The 24,854-nt window shown below is 43.8% G+C and overlaps 1 protein-coding gene across 1 annotated transcript in view; it reads left to right on the forward strand.

Annotated features, from left to right (window-relative positions):
• Positions 1-552: 552 nt before the first annotated feature.
• LOC122557789 (EF-hand calcium-binding domain-containing protein 6) overlaps positions 553-24,854 on the forward strand; it is an 89,980-nt gene continuing 65,678 nt past the window's right edge. Inside the window, exons 1-6 of the mRNA XM_043705826.2 lie at positions 553-1,169; positions 10,964-11,070; positions 11,441-11,541; positions 12,152-12,229; positions 15,643-15,816; positions 17,668-17,805. Of these exons, the coding sequence (XP_043561761.2) occupies positions 830-1,169; positions 10,964-11,070; positions 11,441-11,541; positions 12,152-12,229; positions 15,643-15,816; positions 17,668-17,805 (938 nt within the window). The 5' untranslated portion in view covers positions 553-829. The remainder of the gene's footprint in view (positions 1,170-10,963; positions 11,071-11,440; positions 11,542-12,151; positions 12,230-15,642; positions 15,817-17,667; positions 17,806-24,854) is intronic.

Here is a 24,854-nt window from a genome sequence, read left to right on the forward strand (position 1 = left end):
CAGCTTGGGGATATCACCTGGAGGTTCACACTGATAAAATCTGGTCTGCCCTCCAACTGTATGGGAGTTCACAGATCCTGTAGCTGTTACAGATCAAATATCTGCCTCATGTGTTCGTTCTGTTGGCTGCTCGTGTTGCCTCTCTTGCATCAGAGTCAACAGTCGTGAGATACCAGCCACCATTATCCCCTGAAAATGCCACAGTGTGTGCAGCTAATCAGTACGAGGGACGGTGGTCTGTCATTTGCGTGAGGATGGGTTTAAGAACAACTTCAATTTCTCCCAAGTTCCCTTCAAATTCCTAGTGTTTATACCTGCGAAACAGTTTCTTCCATCTGCAGATTTTGGAGACAGTATTATTAATATGCCGATAACACTATGGTAGATACTCCTACCCTAGTTGCATCTGGGGTGCTTGCATCAGCCACCTGCTGAGAGATTTTGTTTACACAACTTTGAACCGAAGATAGATTATTTGTTTGGTTGACATACCAAGCCTGTCAACTCTCCAATGAAAAGGCCCAAACTGTTAAGGGCTGCTGCAAGTTACAATGCTGCCTGTGTTCAAGTGCAGTTGTTGAGAGTTCATTTTCAACGATTCTGTTTGTGTGGAACTGCCTGAAACCTACTTCCTTCTGCTTTGTGAATGCAAAAGCAATTTAATGAAAAGGATTTGGGCTTACTGTGTTGCCTATAGCAACGTCTGCTTGTTGATTCAGGGACACGCAGTCACCAACTCGTGAGAAGTTGCTCCACGCCGGTTACATTTCTCTGTGTTTTAAAGGGAATATTTTCGATTGGATTTATTTCCCCCCCACTTTTCCTAAGGATGGCAGCTTTAGGCGGAGTGTCCCGGCCTCCCAGCCACCTTACTCCCCGGCTTCAGTATGTCCAGCATCCGCTGTCCCGCCTCGGGGACCCAGAGACCATCAGTGTCCGGGGCTTCTCCCGCTCCGGAGACAAGACATCGGCCGATCCGTTCCCAGGACCGGACAGGCCGGCGCCCAATGACCGTAACCGGCGCAGGGAGCCTGTGGACTCGCCTCACTGCGGCCGCAGCAAGGAACTGGAGCCGGGAGGAGGACCGCGGGTGTCGCTGGCCTGCATTCCCGAGGGAGTGCAGGTGACATTCGGGACTGACCCTGACAAACCCCGGCTCCCCATCTTCGGTGAGTCAATTGACGGGACAGTAATGTCGAGTCGGGAGCACAACTGGTTGAGAGACAGCAACAGTCACAGGGAGATAGAGACTGACACAAGGATAGACAGACACAGAGAGACAGAGAAGCACGCAGAAGTACAGTGAAAAACTGCACACAGAAAGACAGGGGGATACTGCACACCGAGAGACACGGGGATAATGTGTACACTGGCTGATATACTGACAGAGGGATACTGCACACGGAGAGACAAGGGGATAATGTATACAATGGCAGATATACTGACACAGAGTAACAGCACATACTGCACACCGCGAGACAGGGAGATATTGCACACATAGGCAGACATACTGACAGAGATACAGAGAGATCCTGCGCGCAGAAAGACAGAGAGAAACTGCACACAGAGAGACGGGGGGATACTGCACACAGAGAGACAGGGGGATACTGCACACAGAGAGACAGGGGGATACTGCACACAGAGAGACAGGGGGATACTGCACACAGAGAGACAGGGGGATACTGCACACAGAGACAGGGGGATACTGCACACAGAGAGACAGGGGGATACTGCACACAGAGAGACAGGGGGATACTGCACAGTCAGGCAGATATACTGACATAGAGAGACTGCACACAGAGAGACGGGGGATACTGCACACAGAGAGACGGGGGATACTGCACACAGAGAGATAGGGGGATACTGCACACAGAGAGACAGGGGGATACTGCACACAGAGAGACAGGGGGATACTGCACACAGAGAGACAGGGGGATACTGCACACAGAGAGACAGGGGGATACTGCACACAGAGAGACAGGGGGATACTGCACACAGAGAGACAGGGGGATACTGCACACAGAGAGACAGGGGGATACTGCACACAGAGAGACAGGGGGATACTGCACACAGAGAGACAGGGGGATACTGCACACAGAGAGACAGGGGGATACTGCACACAGAGAGACTGGGAGATACTGCACACAGAGAGACAAGGAGATACTGCACACAGAGAGACAAGGAGATACTGCACACAGAGAGACAAGGGGATACTGCACACAGAGAGACAAGGGGATACTGCACACAGAGAGACAAGGGGATACTGCACACAGAGAGACAAGGGGATACTGCACACAGAGAGACAAGGGGATACTGCACACAGAGAGACAAGGGGATACTGCACACAGAGAGACAAGGGGATACTGCACACAGAGAGACAAGGGGATACTGCACACAGAGAGACAAGGGGATACTGCACACAGAGAGACAAGGGGATACTGCACACAGAGAGACAAGGGGATACTGCACACAGAGAGACAAGGGGATACTGCACACAGAGAGACAAGGGGATACTGCACACAGAGAGACAAGGGGATACTGCACACAGAGAGACAAGGGGATACTGCACACAGAGAGACAAGGGGATACTGCACACAGAGAGACAAGGGGATACTGCACACAGAGAGACAAGGGGATACTGCACACAGAGAGACAAGGGGATACTGCACACAGAGAGACAAGGGGATACTGCACACAGAGAGACAAGGGGATACTGCACACAGAGAGACAAGGGGATACTGCACACAGAGAGACAAGGGGATACTGCACACAGAGAGACAAGGGGATACTGCACACAGAGAGACAAGGGGATACTGCACACAGAGAGACAAGGGGATACTGCACACAGAGAGACAAGGGGATACTGCACACAGAGAGACAAGGGGATACTGCACACAGAGAGACAAGGGGATACTGCACACAGAGAGACAAGGGGATACTGCACACAGAGAGACAAGGGGATACTGCACACAGAGAGACAAGGGGATACTGCACACAGAGAGACAAGGGGATACTGCACACAGAGAGACAAGGGGATACTGCACACAGAGAGACAAGGGGATACTGCACACAGAGAGACAAGGGGATACTGCACACAGAGAGACAAGGGGATACTGCACACAGAGAGACAAGGGGATACTGCACACAGAGAGACAAGGGGATACTGCACACAGAGAGACAAGGGGATACTGCACACAGAGAGACAAGGGGATACTGCACACAGAGAGACAAGGGGATACTGCACACAGAGAGACAAGGGGATACTGCACACAGAGAGACGGGGGATACTGCACACAGAGAGACAGGGGGATACTGCACACAGAGAGACAGGGGGATACTGCACACAGAGAGACAGGGGGATACTGCACACAGAGAGACAAGGGGATACTGCACACAGAGAGACAAGGGGATACTGCACACAGAGAGACAAGGGGATACTGCACACAGAGAGACAGGGGGATACTGCACACAGAGAGACAGGGGGATACTGCACACAGAGAGACAGGGGGATACTGCACACAGACAGTGAGATACTGCAGAGTCAGGCAGATATGCTGACAGAGAGACAGAGAGACTGCACACAGAGAGACAGGGGGATACTGCACACAGAGAGACAGGGGGATACTGCACACAGAGAGACAGGGGGATACTGCACACAGACAGTGAGATACTGCAGAGTCAGGCAGATATGCTGACAGAGAGACAGAGAGACTGCACACAGAGAGACAGGGGGATACTGCACACAGAGAGACAAGGGGATACTGCACACAGAGAGACAAGGGGATACTGCACACAGAGAGACAAGGGGATACTGCACACAGAGAGACGGGGGATACTGCACACAGAGAGACAGGGGGATACTGCACACAGAGAGACAGGGGGATACTGCACACAGAGAGACAGGGGGATACTGCACACAGACAGTGAGATACTGCAGAGTCAGGCAGATATGCTGACAGAGAGACAGAGAGACTGCACACAGAGAGACAGGGGGATACTGCACACAGAGAGACAGGGGGATACTGCACACAGAGAGACAGGGGGATACTGCACACAGACAGTGAGATACTGCAGAGTCAGGCAGATATGCTGACAGAGAGACAGAGAGACTGCACACAGAGAGACAGGGGGATACTGCACACAGAGAGACAGGGGGATACTGCACACACAGAGACAGTGAGATACTGCAGAGTCAGGCAGATATGCTGACAGAGAGACAGAGAGTCTGCACACTGAGAGACTGGGAATACTGCACACAGAGAGACGGGGGATACTGCACACAGAGAGATAGGGGGATACTGCACACAGAGAGACAGGGGGATACTGCACACAGAGAGACAGGGGGATACTGCACAGTCAGGCAGATATACTGACATAGAGAGACTGCACACTGAGAGACTGGGGGATACTACATGCAGAAAGACTGGGAGATACTGCACACAGAGAGACAGTGAGATACTGCACACAGAGAGACAGTGAGATACTGCACGCAGAGAGACAGTGAGATACTGCACGCAGAGAGACAGTGAGATACTGCCCGCAGAGAGACAGTGAGATACTGCCCGCAGAGAGACAGTGAGATACTGCCCGCAGAGAGACAGGGGGATACTGCCCGCAGAGAGACAGGGGGATACTGCCCGCAGAGAGACAGGGGGATACTGCCCGCAGAGAGACAGGGGGATACTGCCCGCAGAGAGACAGGGGGATACTGCCCGCAGAGAGACAGGGGGATACTGCCCACAGAGAGACAGTGAGATACTGCCCACAGAGAGATAGGGGGATACGGCCCACAGAGGGACAGTGAGATACTGCACACAGAGGGACAGGGAGATACTGCACACAGAGGGACAGGGAACTACTGCACACACAGGCAAATATATTGACAGAGGGACAGAGAGAGACTGCACACAGAGAGAAAGGGATACTGCGCACAGAGAGACAGGGAGATATTGTACACAGAGAGACAGAGATCCTGCACACAGAGAGATAGGGGTACGCTCCACACAGAGACACAGAGAGACACTGCACTCAGAGAGACAGGGGTATGCTGCACACAGAGAGACAGGGGGATACTGCACACGGAGAGACAGGGGGATACTGCACACGGAGAGACAGGGGGATACTGCACACGGAGAGACAGGGGGATACTGCACACGGAGAGACAGGGGGATACTGCACACGGAGAGACAGGGGGATACTGCACACGGAGAGACAGGGGGATACTGCACACGGAGAGACAGGGGGATACTGCACACGGAGAGACAGGGGGATACTGCACACGGAGAGACAGGGGGATACTGCACACGGAGAGACAGGGGGATACTGCACACGGAGAGACAGGGGGATACTGCACACGGAGAGACAGGGGGATACTGCACACGGAGAGACAGGGGGATACTGCACATGGAGAGACAGGGGGACGCTGCAGAGTCAGGAAGATATACTGACATAGAGAGACAGGGGGACGCTGCACACGGAGAGACAGGGGAAGGCTGCACACGGAGAGACGGGGGACGCTGCACACGGAGAGACAGGGGGACGCTGCACACGGAGAGACAGGGGGACGCTGCACACGGAGAGACAGGGGGACGCTGCACACGGAGAGACAGGGGGACGCTGCACACGGAGAGACAGGGGGACGCTGCACACGGAGAGACAGGGGGACGCTGCACACGGAGAGACAGGGGGACGCTGCACACGGAGAGACAGGGGGACGCTGCACACGGAGAGACAGGGGGACGCTGCACACGGAGAGACAGGGGGACGCTGCACACGGAGAGACAGGGGGACGCTGCACACGGAGAGACAGGGGGACGCTGCACACGGAGAGACAGGGGGACGCTGCACACGGAGAGACAGGGGGACGCTGCACACGGAGAGACAGGGGGACGCTGCACACGGAGAGACAGGTGGACGCTGCACACGGAGAGACAGGTTACTGCACACAGAGACAGGGCGATACTACATACAGAGAGACAGTGAGGTACTGCACACAGAGACAGGGGGACACTGCACACAGAGAGACAGGGAGAAACTGCACACAGAGAGACATGGAGATACTGCACACAGAGAGACATGGAGATACAGCACAAAGACAGACAGGGGGACACTGCACACAGAGAGACATGGAGATATTGCACATAGAGAGACATGGAGATACTGCACACAGAAAGACTAGGGCTTACTGCACACGGAGAGACAGTGAGGTACTGCACACGGAGAGACAGGGAGGTACTGCACACGGAGAGACAGGGAGGTACTGCACACGGAGAGACAGGGAGGTACTGCACACGGAGAGACAGGGAGGTACTGCACACGGAGAGACAGGGAGGTACTGCACACGGAGAGACAGGGAGGTACTGCACACGGAGAGACAGGGAGGTACTGCACACGGAGAGACAGGGAGGTACTGCACACGGAGAGACAGGGAGGTACTGCACACGGAGAGACAGGGAGGTACTGCACACGGAGAGACAGGGAGGTACTGCACACGGAGAGACAGGGAGGTACTGCACACGGAGAGACAGGGAGGTACTGCACACGGAGAGGCAGGGGGACACTGCACACGGAGAGACAGGGGGACACTGCACAAAGACAGACAGGGGACACTGCACATAGAGAGATGGAGATACTGCACGCAGAGAGACAGGGGGACACTGCACAAAGACAGACAGGGGGACACTGCACACAGAGAGGCAGTGGGACACTGCACACAGAGAGGCAGTGGGACACTGCACACAGAGAGGCAGTGGGACACTGCACACAGAGAGGCAGTGGGACACTGCACACAGAGAGGCAGTGGGACACTGCACACAGAGAGGCAGTGGGACACTGCACACAGAGAGAGATATACTGACACAGAGAAACAGAGAGAGACAGCACATCGAAATACTGCTCACAGAGAGACAGGGAGATACTGCACACGGGCGTGGAGATACTGCACAGGCAAGCAAATATACTGACACTGAGAGACAGAAGAGACTGCACACTGAGAGACAGGGAGATAATGCACACAGACTGATTGCGAGATACTGCATGCACAGGCATGTATCCTAACACAGAGAGACAGAAATACTGCACGCAGAGAGATGGTGGATTCTGCACAAAGAGGGTGATATACTGAAACAGAAAGGTGGAGACATACTGCATACAGAGAGACAGGGAAATATTGTACACAGAGAGATAGGGAGATACTGCACACAAAAAGAACGGGGGATGCTGCACACAGAGAGAGAGGGAGATACTGCACACAGAGAGACAGGGGTTTGCCGCGCGCGGAGAGATAGGGAGATACTGGACGCAGAGAGATGGAGGATTCTGCACAAAGAGGGTCATACACTGACACAGAAAGATAGAGAGATACTGCATACAGAGAGACAGGGGGTGCTACACAAAGAGCGACTGGGGGTATGCTGCACGCAGAGAGACAGAACCTGCACACAGAAAGACAGGGAGATACTGCACACAGAGATATGTGGAGATACTGCACATAGACAGTTAGAGTGACACAGAGAGATAGGGCGATACTGCCCACAGATGGACAGGGCGATACTGCACACAGAGAGACAGGGAGGTACTGCACACACAGGCAGAGATACTGAAAGAGAGATGGATGGCACAGTGTCTCAAAGGCAGCATGGTGGCTCAGTGGTTAGCACTGCTATTTCACAGCACCAATGACCCAGGTTCAAATCCAGCCTTGGGTGACTGTCTGTGTGGATTTTGCACATTCTCCCCGTGTCTGCATGGGTTTCCTCCGTGTGCTCCGGTTTCGTCCCACAGTGCAGGTTAGGTGAACTGGCCATGCTAAGTTGCGCATAGTGTTCAAGGATGTGTAGGTTAGATGCATTAGTCAGGGACAAATATACGGTAAGGGAATGGGTCTGGGTGGGTGACTCTTCAGTGGGTCGACTGGACCTGATGGGCCAAAGAGCCTATTTCCACACTGTAGGAATTCTAATTAAGACACCAAGAGAGACTGCACATAGAAAGATGAGGGAACACTGAACACGCAGGCAGATAGCCTGACAGAGAGAGACTGCACACAGAGAGACAGGAGGATACTGTACACAGAGAGAGAAGTGGATAATGACGTGGACATGGGGGATACTGCACGCAGAGAGACTGGTGAATAGGCTGTATGCAGAGAGACCAGGGGATACTGCACAGACAGGCAAACATACTGACGCAGAGAGACAGAGAGATACTGCTCACAGAAAGATGGGGGATACTGTAGACAGAGAGACAGGAGGATACCATACATACAGAGACAGGGAGATACTGCACACAGTGAGACAGGGATACAGATGGTGGAATGTTTGTGGTGGAATTCCCCAGGGGTTGACATTTGGATCTTTGCTTATCCTGATGTTCTAAATCCTGCTTGATGATATAAAACTTGGATGCATTGTAAACAGTAAGGAGAATGTCATCGAACCCCAAGAGGACATTGACACATTGGTGGTGATGTTTCTAAATCTCCTTAAGTAACACTTTTGGACTATTTTAATTTCAGAGAATTATTATACTTAATTAGTTAGTTTTGAATGCCACATTGGAAAATTTAAAATCCTTTCTTTTTTTATTCATTAACTTATGGAACATGGGCATCACTGGCTAGGCCAAAATTTATTGCCTGTCCCCAGTTACTTTTGAAAAGGTGTTGGTGAACTACCTTCTTGAACTGCTGCAGTCCATGTGCTGTAGATAGACCCACAATGTCCTTAGGGAGAAAATTTCAGATTTTGACCCAGCAACAATGATGGAATGGTAAACTCTTTCCAAGTCAGGATGGTGAATGGCTTGGTGTGGAATTTGCAGGAATTTACATGGTTTTCCCATGTATCTGCTACCCTTAGCCTTCTAGGTAGAAGTAGTCATGGCTTTGGAAGGTGCTGCCTGAGGATCTTTGGTGAATTTCTGCAGTGCATTTTGTTATGACACGGGGTAAACTCTTCTGCTAATTTAAACCTGACATACAGAAAAGCTCACCTCACCTTGTAATCTATTAAAGTATGAGTGACAAAGAACTACCCAAATGCCACTATTTAAAGAAAAAAATTAACAATTCTTTAACTCTAAGAAAAGAGAACATTACACAACAACTATCTACACTGTAAGCTTCCTTTGTCTGATCGAGTTATCTATCTCCTACTCATACAGTCATAGAGATGTACAGCACGGAAACAGACCCTTCAGTCCAACTCATCCATGCCGACCAATCTAGTCCCACCTGTCAACACCCGGCCCATCTCCCTCCAAACTCTTCCAATTCATGTACCCATCCAAATGCATTTTAAATGTTGCAATTGTACCAGCCTCCACTACTTCCTCTGGCAGCCCATTCCCCACACACACCACCCTCTGCATGAAAATGTTGTCCCTTAGATCTTTTTTATATCTTTCCCCCTCACCCTAATCCTATGCCCTCTAGTTCTGGACCCCCGATAAAACTCCTGATTAAGATTTACAAAAAAAATCAAGTTTCAAAACCAGCCAGCTGCTGATCTTCCCTTTGTATCTTCCTGGGTCTTCTTTTCTTTGGTCTTCTGCCGCAAAGGTCTTTCATAGATAAAGGTACCATTCAGAAAGCAAGTCTACGGGCAGTCTGTATTGGTGCTCTTTGCCTCTCTGGTTAACTGTTCAAAATGCCTTCTTTTTATACCCCAAAATATAGGATCGTCTCATTAGTTTGATGCTGTCAAAACAGTAAAATTCAAATTGATTGGGTTTTTGTATCTTGGGTATAATTTAAATTGATTGGCTAAATTTGAATTGTGGTGGGGCATAGCAACTCAGCTTAGCTATTTGTTTTGCAGCCAAATGTTACATTTTTAAATTTTTAAACACATGCTGAGCTTGCAGTCAGTCACATCACAGGTTTGCCAGCTTTTCAACTCTTTTAAAGGTACAGTACCCGTCTACAGCTTCATAAAAATCTTCTGGATAGTACACATTGCTGTTACTGAGCATTGGAAGTGGAGGGAGTGGGTGTTTATGGATGTGGTGCCAATCAAGTGTTTTGTCCTGGATGGTGTCAAGCTTCTTGAGTGTTGTTGAAGCTGCATCGATTCAGGCAAGTGGGCAGTAGCTGAACTCAAAGGCCTAACTGCATTAAATGGGAAACTAGGCATGTATTTGAGACAAAGGGCAATGGAGGCTAACTATGATAGAACTTAGTTGAGGAAATATGGAATGGAGAATAGGAACCCAGCATTAAACAGTTAGGTCAAATGGCCTGTTTCTGTGTAGCAAGTTGCATGTAGACCTCTATAAAACAAATATCTGGAAGAATAGCAAAACCCATTCTCAGTACCTTCATTGCCTCACCCTTTGTTGTTGTTCTGCCAGACAGTTTGCAGCAGGTTGCTTTCTCTGTAGCTTCAGTAGATTTTCATTTGCAAGTTTATGGACATGCTTTGCTCAGGTTCAATCAAAGCATTGTCTCTCTGTTCAACTCAGTTTTACTGAAACTTAGAAATGAAAATGGATGTGTAATATTGGAAGAATGAAATAAGAGATGTAGTAAAATGTTAATTTTCAGCTGTGAACAACCCTCTATGCTACTACTCATTCCAGAGTCAGGGGTTTTGATATTTTATAAAAGCAGCTGAATGACTCTCCTACTAAATGTCTTAATGGCTGCAAGATGTAATTTAATTTCTTGAATTATTCTTGCATCAATCCTTTTTTACATGTAGTCACTAAGTTCAAATCAGTTTGGAATATACTTGTCAGTTTGCAGCTGAGGAACTCCCAACATATCTAACAAAATGATGTATGCTTGCACTCGACATAACATTTTTACATATTGATGGATTATTAGATAATATCATGTGTATCAAGAGATAGACAAAGCTAAAGGACATATAGAGTCTTTCTCTATTTTAAAAAATGGTGTTCAGTGATTGATGTCATATAATATAAACGGGCCTATATATTTGCTTACATCTTACTATTACAGGTCAGCGAGCAGATCTGGAAAATCGTACAGACAGCAGAATGAGCCAGAGCAGCAGGATAAGCAATAGATCCCGCCCTGGGACCCAGCTCAGGATTGAGATCGATGAGGTATTTGTTAGGATACGGCAGACTTTTCTAATGTCATTTTCACCTCCTATCCCTTCGTACCTGTAGTGATTGGGACCATGACCATCGACTATGAGGGCCTTGCTCGGGGTTGTTAACTAAGGCCAATCGCTGAGCTCTGGCTGGAAGATATAAACAGGAGATTCAGAAGGTCTCCTCAGTCTAGGGACTGACTCTGAGCTGGCTGGTCAAAGCCCATGTACAGTGCACATGTAGATAAGGGGTGAGTTGGTGATGGGATACTGGCCTATGTGCAGTTATTTAAATACCCTTTTCTAATTAAAGGTCATTTGTATTATTCACCAACTACGGAAGCTATTCAAAGCTGTTCTTCAATTCTCCTGTTTTACAGCTGGAGCATCAACTGCGTGAGAAAATAATATCTAGCGGCTACTTTGCAGTAAAACAGCTCTTTAAAGCAAATGATCCTGAAGGAAAAGGACAGCTTAACAGGTAAATTGAAGGAAAGATTTACTGACATTGGAGGCAGTCCAGAGGTAACTCACTTGGTTCATTTCGGCCATGGAGGGATATTCGTACAAGTTGAGGTTGAGTAGGTTGGGCCTGTACTCATTGGAGTTTAGAAGAATGAGCGGAGACCCTATTGAAGCATGTATGATTCTTTGGCAGCTGGACAGGAAACTTGCTTCCTCTTGTGGGAGAGTTTAGCTCATTATTTCAGAATGAGTGGTCATCCATTTAAGACAGGGGTGAGGAAGAATTTTTTCCCTCAGAAGGTAGACAATGTGAAGAATTCTTTACCACAGATGTTAGGTTGTTAAGTTTATTCAAGACTGAGACAGACCGATTTTTAATCAGTAAAGAAATCAAGGATTATGGGGAAAAAGTGGAGAGTGGAGTTGAGAATTTTCAGATCAGCCATAGTCTTATTGAATGGTAGAGCGGACTTAATGGGCTGAATGGTCCACTTCTGAACCAACATCTTATTGTCTTATGGTCTAAATTGATTGTCATGATCACAATGAAAACAAGCTGTGAAGGGTAAAAAGCCATTAACAAGAAGATGTGAAGAGATTGATTAATAAATTATTCATTCTCCTAGGGATGTTCTCCTTATGGTTCTGACAAAATTCTTGGGACGATTTATCACACCAAGACAATACCAGCAACTTCTTTTGAGGTGGGTAATTTGAAGCAGGTTTTATTGCAGAGCAGAAGTAGCAATGTGATATTTGATCTTCAGTTTTAAGCAAAATAATATTTTCAGCCAATCAATTCTTTCCAAAGCTGGGCTGTGTCTGGGGTGCCCGGTTTCAAGTGGAAAGGATTCACTTTGAAAGAAATATAAGACTTGTACACCTTGAGGTGTAATGTGCTTTTCCATAATCATTTGTTTAACTTAAGCTTATAATTGGATCCAGCCAAAGAGTGAATTACAGTTCGGAATAAAGCCAATTGTCTAATTTTGTTAGAGAGGCAGGAGAAACTGTAAATGAAAATGTAAATGATGCTCTGCGAGAGTACCCCACAGAAATTCAACCCACAGATCAATAATCTTAGCTCGGCTATTCACAACCCTCAACAGAATGTACCGTGCATTGATTTTGCTGATGTCTGTAAATAAAAGACTTGGTAAAGATTTCAGATTTCCCTGTTAGTTAAGACACTTAATATACATGAAATCAAGGCAGGCATTAATGTCATGAACAATACTAATATTCTATTATAATAGAATTCAGAATGGAATGGACCATAGTTTTCACTCATTCATGTGATTTGGCTTGACAACAATTGTTGCCCATCCCAAGCCAAAACCGAGGTAGTCAAGAGTCAACCACAATGTTGTGGCTCCGATGTTATAAGTTAAGGATAACAGATTTGGGGTATCACAGTAATTGATGATAGTTGTCATGATAGGTTTCTGAGACTAGGTTTGAATTCCATAATATATAATTGAATTCAAATTCCACCAACTGCCATGGTAGGATTTAAATTAACATCTCCACAGCATTACTCTAGGCCTTATTTTAACACAGTCTGCTCCCTGCATGCACAACTACAAAAGCTGTCTAGGAAATCATATATTAGTGTTCTACAGATATCAAACACCAATATTGCACACCAGTACAGTATGGATTTCATTGATCCAGATATCATATTGTAAATATGTGCAGTGGTACATATAGTACTAATGTGGTACACTGTGGATGTCTTATCTTAGAGGTATTCTATATCAGTACTTTGCAGGTTTCAATTTTGTACAGTGTGGAAGGTATACAGCATAACTACAATATCCAAATACAGAGTAAATCAGTAGAGTGCAGAGATTGTATATTGTTAAATCAAATCTGGAGAGTTGAATAAATTCCTCTCTCTTCATTCCTAAGGATGATCATAACAGTTTGAATTTTTAAAAACAATTTCTTTTCACTTCAATGTGTGCTTGACTATGTGTAAAACTATAAAGAAACAAATCAACCAGATCTCACTTTCTAAAAAAAATCATTCAGTTGAAAGTATAAACATTATTAAACCATAAAAGTTGCACATTGGGAGGAAGTGGAATTGAAAAAGGTTAATGTCCATTAGTAAAATGAATGATATTCTGCAGTTTCTTTGGGAACTCATGAGGTTATGGCCAGTGTAAGCTGATTATCCTCTGCCAGCAGCCTCTGTTAAATTACACTCAATGCTTTTCTAAGATGGGTGTTATGATGCTTGAAGTGCATCATGTTTTTAACTTTTCCATCTCTGTGATTTAACAAACTGTAACAGAGTCAGAGCCAATTTTGAAATAATTGTTGAGAGAGATGCTGCAGATTTACTCAAACCTGCAGGTCTTCTTGATGTTACTGCCTTCTGTAGCCACCGAACAAACTTATAATCAAAGCTTTTCACAAGAGGGAATTTCAATCATGTAATTGTTGATCATGGTACGTAATGGGATGAAGGAATTTAGGTCTCCCATTGTCAAAACTATCAAGTTGCTATTGAAACAGACTGGAAGGTCCTCAGCATCTTTTCCTGTTGCCTAATGGGTTTCGGTAAGTTTCCTTTTTTTAAATGTCTGTTACTTGTTGTTGTTTCAATTATCTTAATGCCAATCAGTTGCTTAAAAATGTTGTTTTTGCATTCATTTTTTATTCCCTCTGGAGGTTAGCCAACCTGCAGGTCAAGTAGTCTCTGCAGCAGCTTAAAAACAAAAGGTGCTCACTCATTTAAAGGTGAAATTAAAGTCCTAAATATTGAATCAGTTGATATAATTAAATATTGATAGTCAATATATTGCAATATTCATGATAACATCAGTACAGTGTTGATATAGTATAGATGTGCTGATCTGTAAGGGCTTCATGTGGCCTGTTCTTGAATTCTAATTTTGTTTTAAATCTCAATTTATCCATCATCTCCACCTGAAAATCAAAATAGTCTATTTTTATCAATGGCATGTTAAAATTAAGCAATTTTTAAACATCTCATTGTTGCTAATTTGTATCTCATCTCAGCTAGCTCATTCTTCACCTTTCTAAAATCTGCCTGAGTTCAATCTGATGTGTTACTTTCTGTACCAGCCTATATCCTCTCCATTTGGGACTTGATTCTTATTGTATCCTTTAACTGAGATGCTCACCCCATTTAACTCATTTGTGGTATCACTATACAACAAAATATGCCCATCATGGTAGGACCAGTTCTTTGAAAGATTTCTTCAATCAATCCTACTCCCCTACTCTTTTCCCAGAGTCTAGACAAGTTTGCTCCTCAAGTCTATAGCCAATTCCCCTTTGAAAGATTTTGCTTCTTCCACTCTTTTACGCAGCGCATAACCAGATCACAATTCACAAGGTAAAAATGATATTTCCTCAGGCCATGCACCCTGAACAAGATCAATGAGGTTATGATGGAGCTATGTGTAGTGCTAGTTAGGCCACAGCTGGAGTCATGTGTTGCAGCTCTGGTCATCACACTATAAGAAGGATGAGATTGCACTTGAGAGGGTGTAGAAGAGATTCACCAGGACGTTGCCTGGGTCTGGAGTCATTCAGCTATGACGAGACACTAGGTTGGTTGGGGCTATTTTCCTTAGAGCAGAGAAAGCTGAGGGGGAATCTGATTGAGGTGCACAAAGTTCTGAGGGACATCAGCAGGCTCGATAGGGAGAATATTTTCCCCTTAGTAGAGGGATTATTAACTAGGGGGCACAGTTTTAAGATAGGGTGCAGGAGGCTTCGAAGGAAAGATTTTTTCACACTGAGGATTGGGTATCTGGAACCCACTGCCTGAAAGGTTAGTATAGGCAGGAACACTCTGACATTTAAGAGCTTCTTAGATGACCTCTTGAAACACCATAGCATCCAAAGGCAATGGCTTGGATAGTGGGATGAGAATAGATATAGATTGTTGATGACCAGCATGGTCAGGATGAGCCAACGGACTTCTTTCAGTGCTGTAAACATTTTATGACTCTATCTGAAACCAGCAATATTGTAACAGCATCAGCTGCAATGTAGCAAAAAGCTGAAATGAAACATCATACCAGAGATGCAAATAAATACTAATGTTATGTGTATTTTTAACAATCACTCTATTCAGGTTCAAGCTAAACGAAAAGACACTCATTAAATGTGAAGACTTTTATGCGGCTGCTCGAGACCCTATCTCAATGAGAGCAGCCTCTTGGCTCGATCCTGTGACCCGACACAGTGACAAGGTTCTGGCAACTGCCTCCCAGGTGCACTCGCAGCTGAAGGATAAAGTAAAGCAGAGGTAGGAATCATGGCAGAGATCATTCATCTGCCTAAATAAAGCAAAATATTGCAAATGCTTGTCATATGAGATAAAAACAGAAAATGCTGGAGAAACTCAGCAAGTCTGGCAGCATTCAAGAATGGATACAATCTTAACTGCAGAATTGAAGGAGTCATTTTAGTTTCAAAGTGTTAACTCTCTTTCTCTCTCCACAGATGCTGCCAGACCTACTGAATTTCTCTAGCACTTTCCAAATCTATTTTCATCCATATGCTTGTCTGATTCATAAGCAGCGCTCAGAAAATAAGGCATCAAGTATTTAAACTCTGTTTTATTTATTTACAAATCAAAAAGAGGGAAAGTACATTTCTCTAGCACCCTTTGCAAACTTTGTGGGACATCCCAAAAGTGCTTTTGCAACATGATCACTGCTTTATTTCAGGAAATACTGGAGCCAATGTGTTCACAGTAAACTTGCACAAAAAGCAGTGAGATACTGGCCACATCATGTATTTTAGTAATGTTGGCCAGTGATTAAATATTGGCAGAACACTAGGAAAAATCCTTTGTGAATTAAGCAAAAACGCTGCAGTGTTACTCACTTAATAATTATTAAAATTGATTGCCTTAGTATATATAGTCATTGTTATAACATGATTGTACTCAAGGCACTTTCTGATGAATCACTTTTAATTCTTCAGTGTATCTTTTTAAGACCAGATAATGTGTCCAGCTTCTATTTTGAACAAAGAATGTGTTTTAATTGACTACAAAGTGCATTTATTTCCAAATCCATATTTGCTGCACATACAAATATATAGGAGAAAGTGAGGACTACAGATATTGGAGATCAGGGTTGAGAATGTGGTGCTGGAAAAGCACAGCAGGACAGGCAGCATCCGAGGAGCAGGAGAATCGATGTTTCGGACATAAGCCCTTCAATGTTCCTAATTCCAGGTTCCTGATGAAGGGCTTATGTCCGAAACATCGATTCACCTGCTCCTCAGATGCTTCCTGACCTGCTGTGCTTTTCCAGCACCACACTTTCGACCTACAAATCTATAGTCATATTCAGTTATTCACAATGCATATAACCATTTAGCTCTGGGTTTCATCCTTGTAAATGTTTTTCACACCTTTTCCCATGCCGCCTTTACACAAAGTAGAAAACATAACCATGCAGAGAATGTGTGCGTGTGTGAGTACTCCAAAGTTAAGATGGTATAACAAAGAATGAAGAAAACCTAGTGTCTGTCATCATGAATCTTGCAACTTAAAAAGCAGTTATCAGAAAGGTTTATTTTGCAACAAATACAGAGATTGCTGGAGAAACTCAGCAGGTCTGGCAATGAATCCAGTGCCACTGTTTTTCAGAACCACAGATGCTTGAGTTTCTCCAGCATTCTTTGAGTTTGTTTCCAGCATCTGCACTATTGTGCCTTAATTTGAGATTTCTTTTCCAGACTGATTAGATTAGATTAGATTACAGTGTGGAAACAGGCCCTTCGGCCCAACAAGTCCACACCGACCCGCCGAAGCGAAACCCACCCATACCCCTACATTTACCCCTTACCTAACACTACGGGCAATTTAGTATGGCCAATTCACCTGACCCTGCACATCTTTGGATGGTGGGAGGAAACCGGAGCACCCGGAGGAAACCCACGCAGACACGGGGAGAACGTGCAAACTCCACACAGTCAGTCGCCTGAGGCGGGAATTGAACCCGGGTCTCTGGCGCTGTGAGGCAGCAGTGCTAACCACTGTGCCACCGTGCCGCCCATGTGATGTAGGTATGATATGAAATTCTGTTCTGTTCTGTTGGATATTTTCTCCTGATTCTATCTGTATTTCTCTCTCCAACATTAGGCTTTTGGACCTGACTGAAATTCTGCCTCAGAAGAACATTGAAGGGCCTGTTCGGATCCTGCTTCCTGAGTTCAGGGACATGCTGAAGCAACTGGGGTACCACATGGATGATGACGAGTTTGAAAAATTGTGGAGAAAGTAAGTGTGGATCATTCATCTGATTCTTTTTCCTCATTTAATGTTCATTTAGAAGGTAGAATATATATATATGTTCAATATAGAAGGTACATGTTTGTAAATAAATGCTTAATTAATTGGGCACTATATTAATTTGAATTCCACTAGTACAGTGAAAATATTAAACTATAGATTCTGAGCAAATAATAAGCAAAGACATTTTGCATAAATCAAGTGTTTGTTTGTTCACCAGTATTGCAATATTTAATTTCAAGTATTGAATCAATATTTTGAAAATAGTTTTGTCACCAAAAATGTCTACCGCAAACAATTTTAAAAGAAATTTTCTGTGGTTTTTTGAATTACTTAATGCTGATGTTTGTGTTTTTCTTCTGACTAGTGAAGGCTTTGAAGAGCTGCTAGGTCAAATTGTATAAAATTACTGCCCCCCCACACCATCACCTACCAAAAGTTCAGATCTTCAGTCTCCAAAAATTGATAGATAGAAAATGATATGCAGCAAGCATTAATATTTCTAACATGTGCTCCATTAAGTGACACTCAAAAGTTTGACTCGAATCCATTCAAAATGTGAGCAAGATGAATGAGAAGTTCAGTGGAGTTTTGGAAATAATGAATTTAATTCTGAAAACCCATAGATGAGTTGCACTCTGGCAGAAATGCATTGACCTCTGGCACTGACTCTATCAGAGTTCATAGGGTCACAGGGATATGCTTTAGTTTGTATGGTAGTGACAAACACCGGCAGCATCTCAGGTGCATTTGCAGAATCCATGCCTGAAGGAGAGAAGAAGCCCAGATGTGGGGTGAAGGAATGCTGGATCCTTCATCTCTCAATTGGAAACATTCTCAAACTGCTCCACATGGTGCCCATTTGAAGTGAGAAACTGGCTTCTCTTCATCAGCCAAATCCACACTGTCAGCTTGGGCTCCGAGATAGCACCCTTTCTATTGCTGAAAGGATTGCTATTCTGAATCTTAACATCAACTCTATACCATATCACCGAAGTGTCTAAAAAGCAACATCTGCCAACCTTGGGAGATTCCCAAACCTTTCCAATGCTGCTGCTTGTGCAGGGTCTTGTGTGCAGTGGGTGGAGGCTCCACCCCCACCGGGCATCCTGTAAATCCCAGTCAATGGTGAGATTCTGTGTATCTAGATCATTTTCAAATTTGCAGTCCTCTCATTGTGTTCCAAAATACTGTATTATACAGTACACCAAAAGGATTTTCAAAGTCTTGAGTCTCCTGTCTCTCGCATTAATATTCTAGAATCATCCAACCACTACAGTGCAGAAAGATGCCTTTAAGCCTATTGAGTTAGCACCAACCTTGAGAGCGTCAAACCCAGACCCAGCCTCCTACCCTTTCCCCATAACCCTGCATTTACAAAGCTTAGATTGAGTTGAACCCTTTAGATAAGCTAATGTTCAGTATTTGGAATGAATATTTCAAAAATGAGCTTAGATTTGCACTCTTTCTGAAATATTGATTGCTTCTATGACTATAGGGAACAAAATTCAATTGATTCAATTGATGTAAACATTAACTACAAATTGTAGTTTTTGCTTAGAAACCTTATCCTTTCTAACACAAATGCATCTTGCCTATACTTAAAGAATGTGGTAATCCAAAAAGCAAACATTAAAGTGTTATCCCGAAGTGAGGTCTTCCCTCTTGTGTGCAATGTTGGCAAAGCACAAGTTCATAGCCGGAGTATCAGAGGTATAACAGCATTGAAACAGGCCCTTCATCCCAACCCATCCATGCCGAACAGGTTTCCTAAACTGAACTCATCCCATTTCCCTGCATTTGCCGTATCCCTCTAAACCTTTCCTATCCATGTACCTGTCCAAATTTCTTTTAAATGCTATAACTGAATTTGCCTCTACCACTTCCTGTGGCAGTTTGTTCTATATGTGCTTCCACCCTATGTGTGAAAAGTTGCTCCTTAGGTCTGTTTTAATTCTCTCCCCTCTCACCTTAAACCTACGCCCTCTAGATTTGGATTTCCCTACCTGTGGAAAATGACATTAGTTACTCACCCTTCCTATGCCCCTTATAAACCTCGATAAGATTATCCCTCAACCTCTTATGCTCCATTGAAAAAAGGACCCAGCCTATCCAGCCTCTCCTTCTAACTCAAACCTGTCAGTCTCAGTAACATCCCTGTAAATTCTTTTTTGCACCTTTCCTTCCTATACCACGATGACCAGAGTTGTATGCTGTACTCCAAATGTGGCCTTCCCAATATCTTAACCACCCCTACCATTAACTGCGTAAATCCTGCCCTGGTGGGTGTTATGCAACACCTCACAATTATCTGTGGCCGGGTGGCGAAGAATGCATTTGGCACACTTGCCTTCATTGGTCAGAGCACTGAGTACAGTAGGTGGGACGTTGTGTTATAGTTGTTAAGATATTGGGAAGGTCACATTTGGAGTACAGCATACAATTCCTCAGCGCACTAGCCCAGTTGTCTTGTATGTTTTGTTTTCATGACTATAATTACTCTGATCTGATTCATGGTTGATTTAAACTTAAATGCAGAGGAGGGTAGGTAAGAGGATCCAAAATGTTGGATGTTGCAAGTATCTAATAGATTCAATTTTCTTTTTATTTATTGTTTCTTGGGATGTGGGCATTACTGGCTGGTCAGCATTTATTGCTCATCCCTAATTGCTGCAATATTCGTAGCCTCTGACCTCCTATTGCAGCCATTGTGTTTATTTGTTGAGTCCATTTGTGTTTCTTGTCATTGGTAATCCAAAGGATATTGATAGTGGGGGATTCCATGATGGTTAACACCATTGAATGGCAAGGGGTGGTCTGTATAGATGAGTACACAGACTGCAAGATAAATGAGTGTACTGATTCTGAAATTGAACTATGGGTATTGAGTTATAGTGTTGCCACTAATCCTTCTTTCTAAGTTGGGCCTTTCTCAGTATCAGTGGCATAGGATAGACCACAGGTGAGTCTTAACAAGAGAGGGCACTTGCTTTACACAGTGCAAAGTAGTTTATTGCATGATAACAAAAATACAACTAGTTAAACATGATTACTTAAGACTATCAAGAGCCAGGACTGTCTCTTCTGACCTCATTGGGATCTCTTACAAGGATGTTTGCCTGATTTTAATCCCAAAGCCTGTGTGATGCCAGAAGAATAGATGGAGCCCAATGCAACTTTAACAAGATTAAAATATCTACCGAAGGCATTTTTTCCCATAACATTGCTACCATTCATGCATTAATGAATATAACTACATTTATATTTACCACTACCCATCACACCTAAAACTCTGATTTCACAAATGGAGTGATCTGAAGATTGCACAATTCTTCCAAAATGCAGTCCCTTCTAATTTGGAGGATTGATATGTCTTTGGCTTGAGAAGTGTTGACTTTGATTCTAATATTTTTTGTAATCATTTGTCCACTGGAGGATCTTTAATCACTTGCATGTCCTTCATGGAGAATATTAGTGTTGATAAACTTGGCAGCTCATTCATCATCCATCATCCATGTTAAAGGGCATTTCAACTCTTGGATTTCCTTTATAGAAGACCTTTTACCTGCTAATTGATGTAGTCATCCTATAATCTCATCAAGATGACTTTAATCTGGTGAATGTTCATCATGGAAGATAGCTGCCCAGTAGAAGCTTAGATAGAACATTGCCTCAGACATGTTACTCTCCCAGAGTCACATTGGCACTGACAATTCTGTGTGAGAGAAAGCGTCTTGGTGATCATAGGAATGGAATGCATTTCTTCTGGTTGTGATAAGTACGTGGCTTCCTTTCAGTTGACATTAACTCTCTTCAGTTTGGTTTTAACCCTGGGGCTATGAATATTAATTAAGCCCCTACTGGTTACCCCTTGAATAGTTGGTCAACAAGACTTTGTTTCTGGACCAGTTGTTCTTGTGGAACTAAAGAAACCCCTTCCTAATGAAACAGTGTCCTACTTCTGCATGTCTTCCTGAAATGTCATACAGTTTTACTGATGTAGCATTCTTTTGACATGACTAGATATTGTCTGTACTGTGCTTGTTCCAAATTGACTTTTAATATTAACTATTTGGTTTAATCTCAGTGTTGGCTTGTCAGATGCCTCTTTATATAAAGCAGGGCTTATAAAACAAAAAAGCTTCTGTTGCTGTCCTGAGGTAGGATATATTTGTGAGTCTTTCTGCTTCCATCACAGTATTAAGAGATTTTTCCAAAGTTAGCCTGTAAGAAATCCATCAAAGACTCATCAATAATCCCAACAATATTTGTTTCTTTTGGATTCTGATTGCAAAGCTCCATTTGTAAAGGAATCTGTACATTGTTAGTTATCTATGGACTCCACTGGATGCTGAACCCTCATATTAAGTCTTGCCCTGTCAAGAAATGTGGTTGCTCTCACCTTGGTGATTATCGAAGGCTTTTAAAAATTTGTCAAAAGTATCTGCCTTCTATTCTAATTTGATGACTTATCGGACCTACTTATGCTGTCAGACCTATTTCTGAGGCTGCAGCCTTAATAACTCGCCCTGAAATTGTGTTTTGAATTATATGTTCTGATCTTCTGAAAGTCTTATGATTCTTTTAATATTCTTCTTCTGTTGGACTATTTCTTCAAATCTTTCAAATTTTCCATTTTGACCACTTTGAGTTTTCTGACGTTGTAACCTTGATATAAATGAACTTCCTTGCTCTTTCTCTATTTACTGTACCTCATGGAGGTTACTCATGATGATGGTGACACTCAATTTGAAAGCTAAGTACTCTGTTTGCCTTCCATCCATCCTTTTTACTGTTATTGTAAAATTTGCCCTCTGGGATCTCCAGCTTTACTCCCAGACCTCCCATTAACTCCCACAGAGCCTTGTTCTCTCAGGACTCAGTGCTTCCCAGTGTCTTTACTGTCTTTCTAGCCTATGTTCCTTTATGCACCTCTTACCAGCACTGAGGTGAAGGTTTACTTTTCGATTGCAGTTTTCTCCCTGCTGTTGTTCCCACAGCTGCTAATTAGACAGAATTAAAAGCTCTTTATTTGAACATGCACAATATTTATAATGAGCGGGGTCAATTGTTTGGGCTAGCTTTGTTAAGAAGGGGGAAGTTGGTACAGTAGGGAAAATGATCTTAATTTGGAGGATCAAGATGTGGAATCATTTTAAATGGTCCTAAGAAATAGCAAAGGAAAGGCATTAGTGACAATAGTTTATAGCGCTCACCCCTGGACAGTAGTTACAGTGTAGGACAAAATATACATCATAAAGTAATGGGACTCTGTAAGAAAGGGACTGCAATAATTATGAGTGATTTTAGTCTTAGAATCGAGAGACGTGCAGCATAGCAATAGATCCTTTACCCCACCCAGGTTTGTGCCAACCTACAAACATCAAACTACACTAATCCTATTTACTTTTGATTGGTCCATAGCCTACTGTGCCCTGAACATTTGAAGTGCTCAATTAGATGCTTCTTAAAAATTGTGAAAGTACCTGCCTCCACCATACTCTCAGGCAGCACATTCCATATTGCTACCGCTGTCTAGGTGAAAATATATTTCCTCAGACCTCCTGTAAATCACTTACTGCTCACCTTAAACATATGCCCTGTGCTCTGAGACACATCTGCCATGGGAAAATGATCTAATCTGTCTGTAACACTTATAATTTTGTATACTTCAATCAGATCCACCTCCTCAGCCTCCTCTGCTCTAAAGAAAACAAACCCAGCCTATCCAGTCATAACTGAGATTTTTCATCCCCGGCAACATCCTGGTGACTCTCCTCTGTATCTCTTCAGTGTAATGTCCTTTTGATAGTGTGGAGACCAGAACTGCACACAGTATTCCCTCTATGGCCTTATATCTTTATCTTAAACTTGATTGAATGAAGCAAGATGATAAAGGTAGTCTACTGGATGAGTTCATAAAATGTGTTTGGGGCAGTTATTTAGAGCAATATGTTCTGGAACTAATGAGGGAGCAGGATTTTTTAGATCTAGTAATGTATAATCAGGAGGGGTTACTTAATGATTTCATTGTAAATGATCTTCTTGATAATAGCATGATGGAATTTCACATTCAATCTGATTGTGAGAAATGCAGATCTGAAACTAGAGTCTTAAACAAAAACAATAATAAGAGCATGAAGACAGAGTTGGGTAAAGTGCAGTCAGAAACCAGTTTGGTAGAGAATGATGGCTGATGGTAAAGGCGTTATTCCATAACTGTCAACAAAAATATATTCCTTTGAGAATTAACGATTCTCCAAGGACGCACTATCTGTGGCCAACTAAGGACTTTGAGGACAATATCAATTTGAAAGAGGGAGTGTTCAATGTTGTAAAGACTCGTAAGCTTGGGGATTGAGAACACTTAACCAGAAAAAAAGATGATTAAAAGGATAATAAAGAGGGAAAAAGTGAAGAGAGAAAACTAGCAGAAGTATAAAATCTGACAGTCATAGCTTTTGCAAGCATATAAAAAGGAAAAGAGTAGCTAAGGTGAGTATCAGTTGCTTTGGAAGGTGAGATCAGAGATTTGATAATGAGTAATGTGGAAGTGCCAGACACTTTGCATCTGACTTCACAGTAGACTAGAAGCATCCCAAGATTAGTAGAAAATCAAGAGGGAATGAGGGTGGGAGGAAATTTAAACAATCATGAATTCTAGAGAAAACATCCTAGGAAAGGTAATGGGACTAAAGACTGGCAAGTCCTCTGGTTCTGATGGCCTGCACCACTCAGTCTTTTACAACAGGGTCTTATGTTTGAGTTGAAGATGAGGAACAACCTCTTCTCTCAAAGTGTCATTGATCTTTGGAATTCTCTTCCACTAAGAGCAGTGGAGAATATATTCAAGTCCAAATTTAATATGAAAGTCAATGGAGTGGCAGGAAAGTGAAGTTCCAAGCCACAATCAGATCAGCCATAATTTTATTGGATGGAGGAGCAGGAACAATGGGCCAAATGGCCTGCTGTTGCACCTATTTTTAAAAATTCTATGAAATAAGTATATGATTTGATTCCAGACTGTTCTCTAATTC

Source organism: Chiloscyllium plagiosum, unplaced genomic scaffold (genome assembly GCF_037043375.1).
Source record: "Chiloscyllium plagiosum isolate Xiang-an unplaced genomic scaffold, Cpla_swu_hap1 HiC_scaffold_2, whole genome shotgun sequence".
NCBI lineage: Eukaryota > Metazoa > Chordata > Chondrichthyes > Orectolobiformes > Hemiscylliidae > Chiloscyllium > Chiloscyllium plagiosum.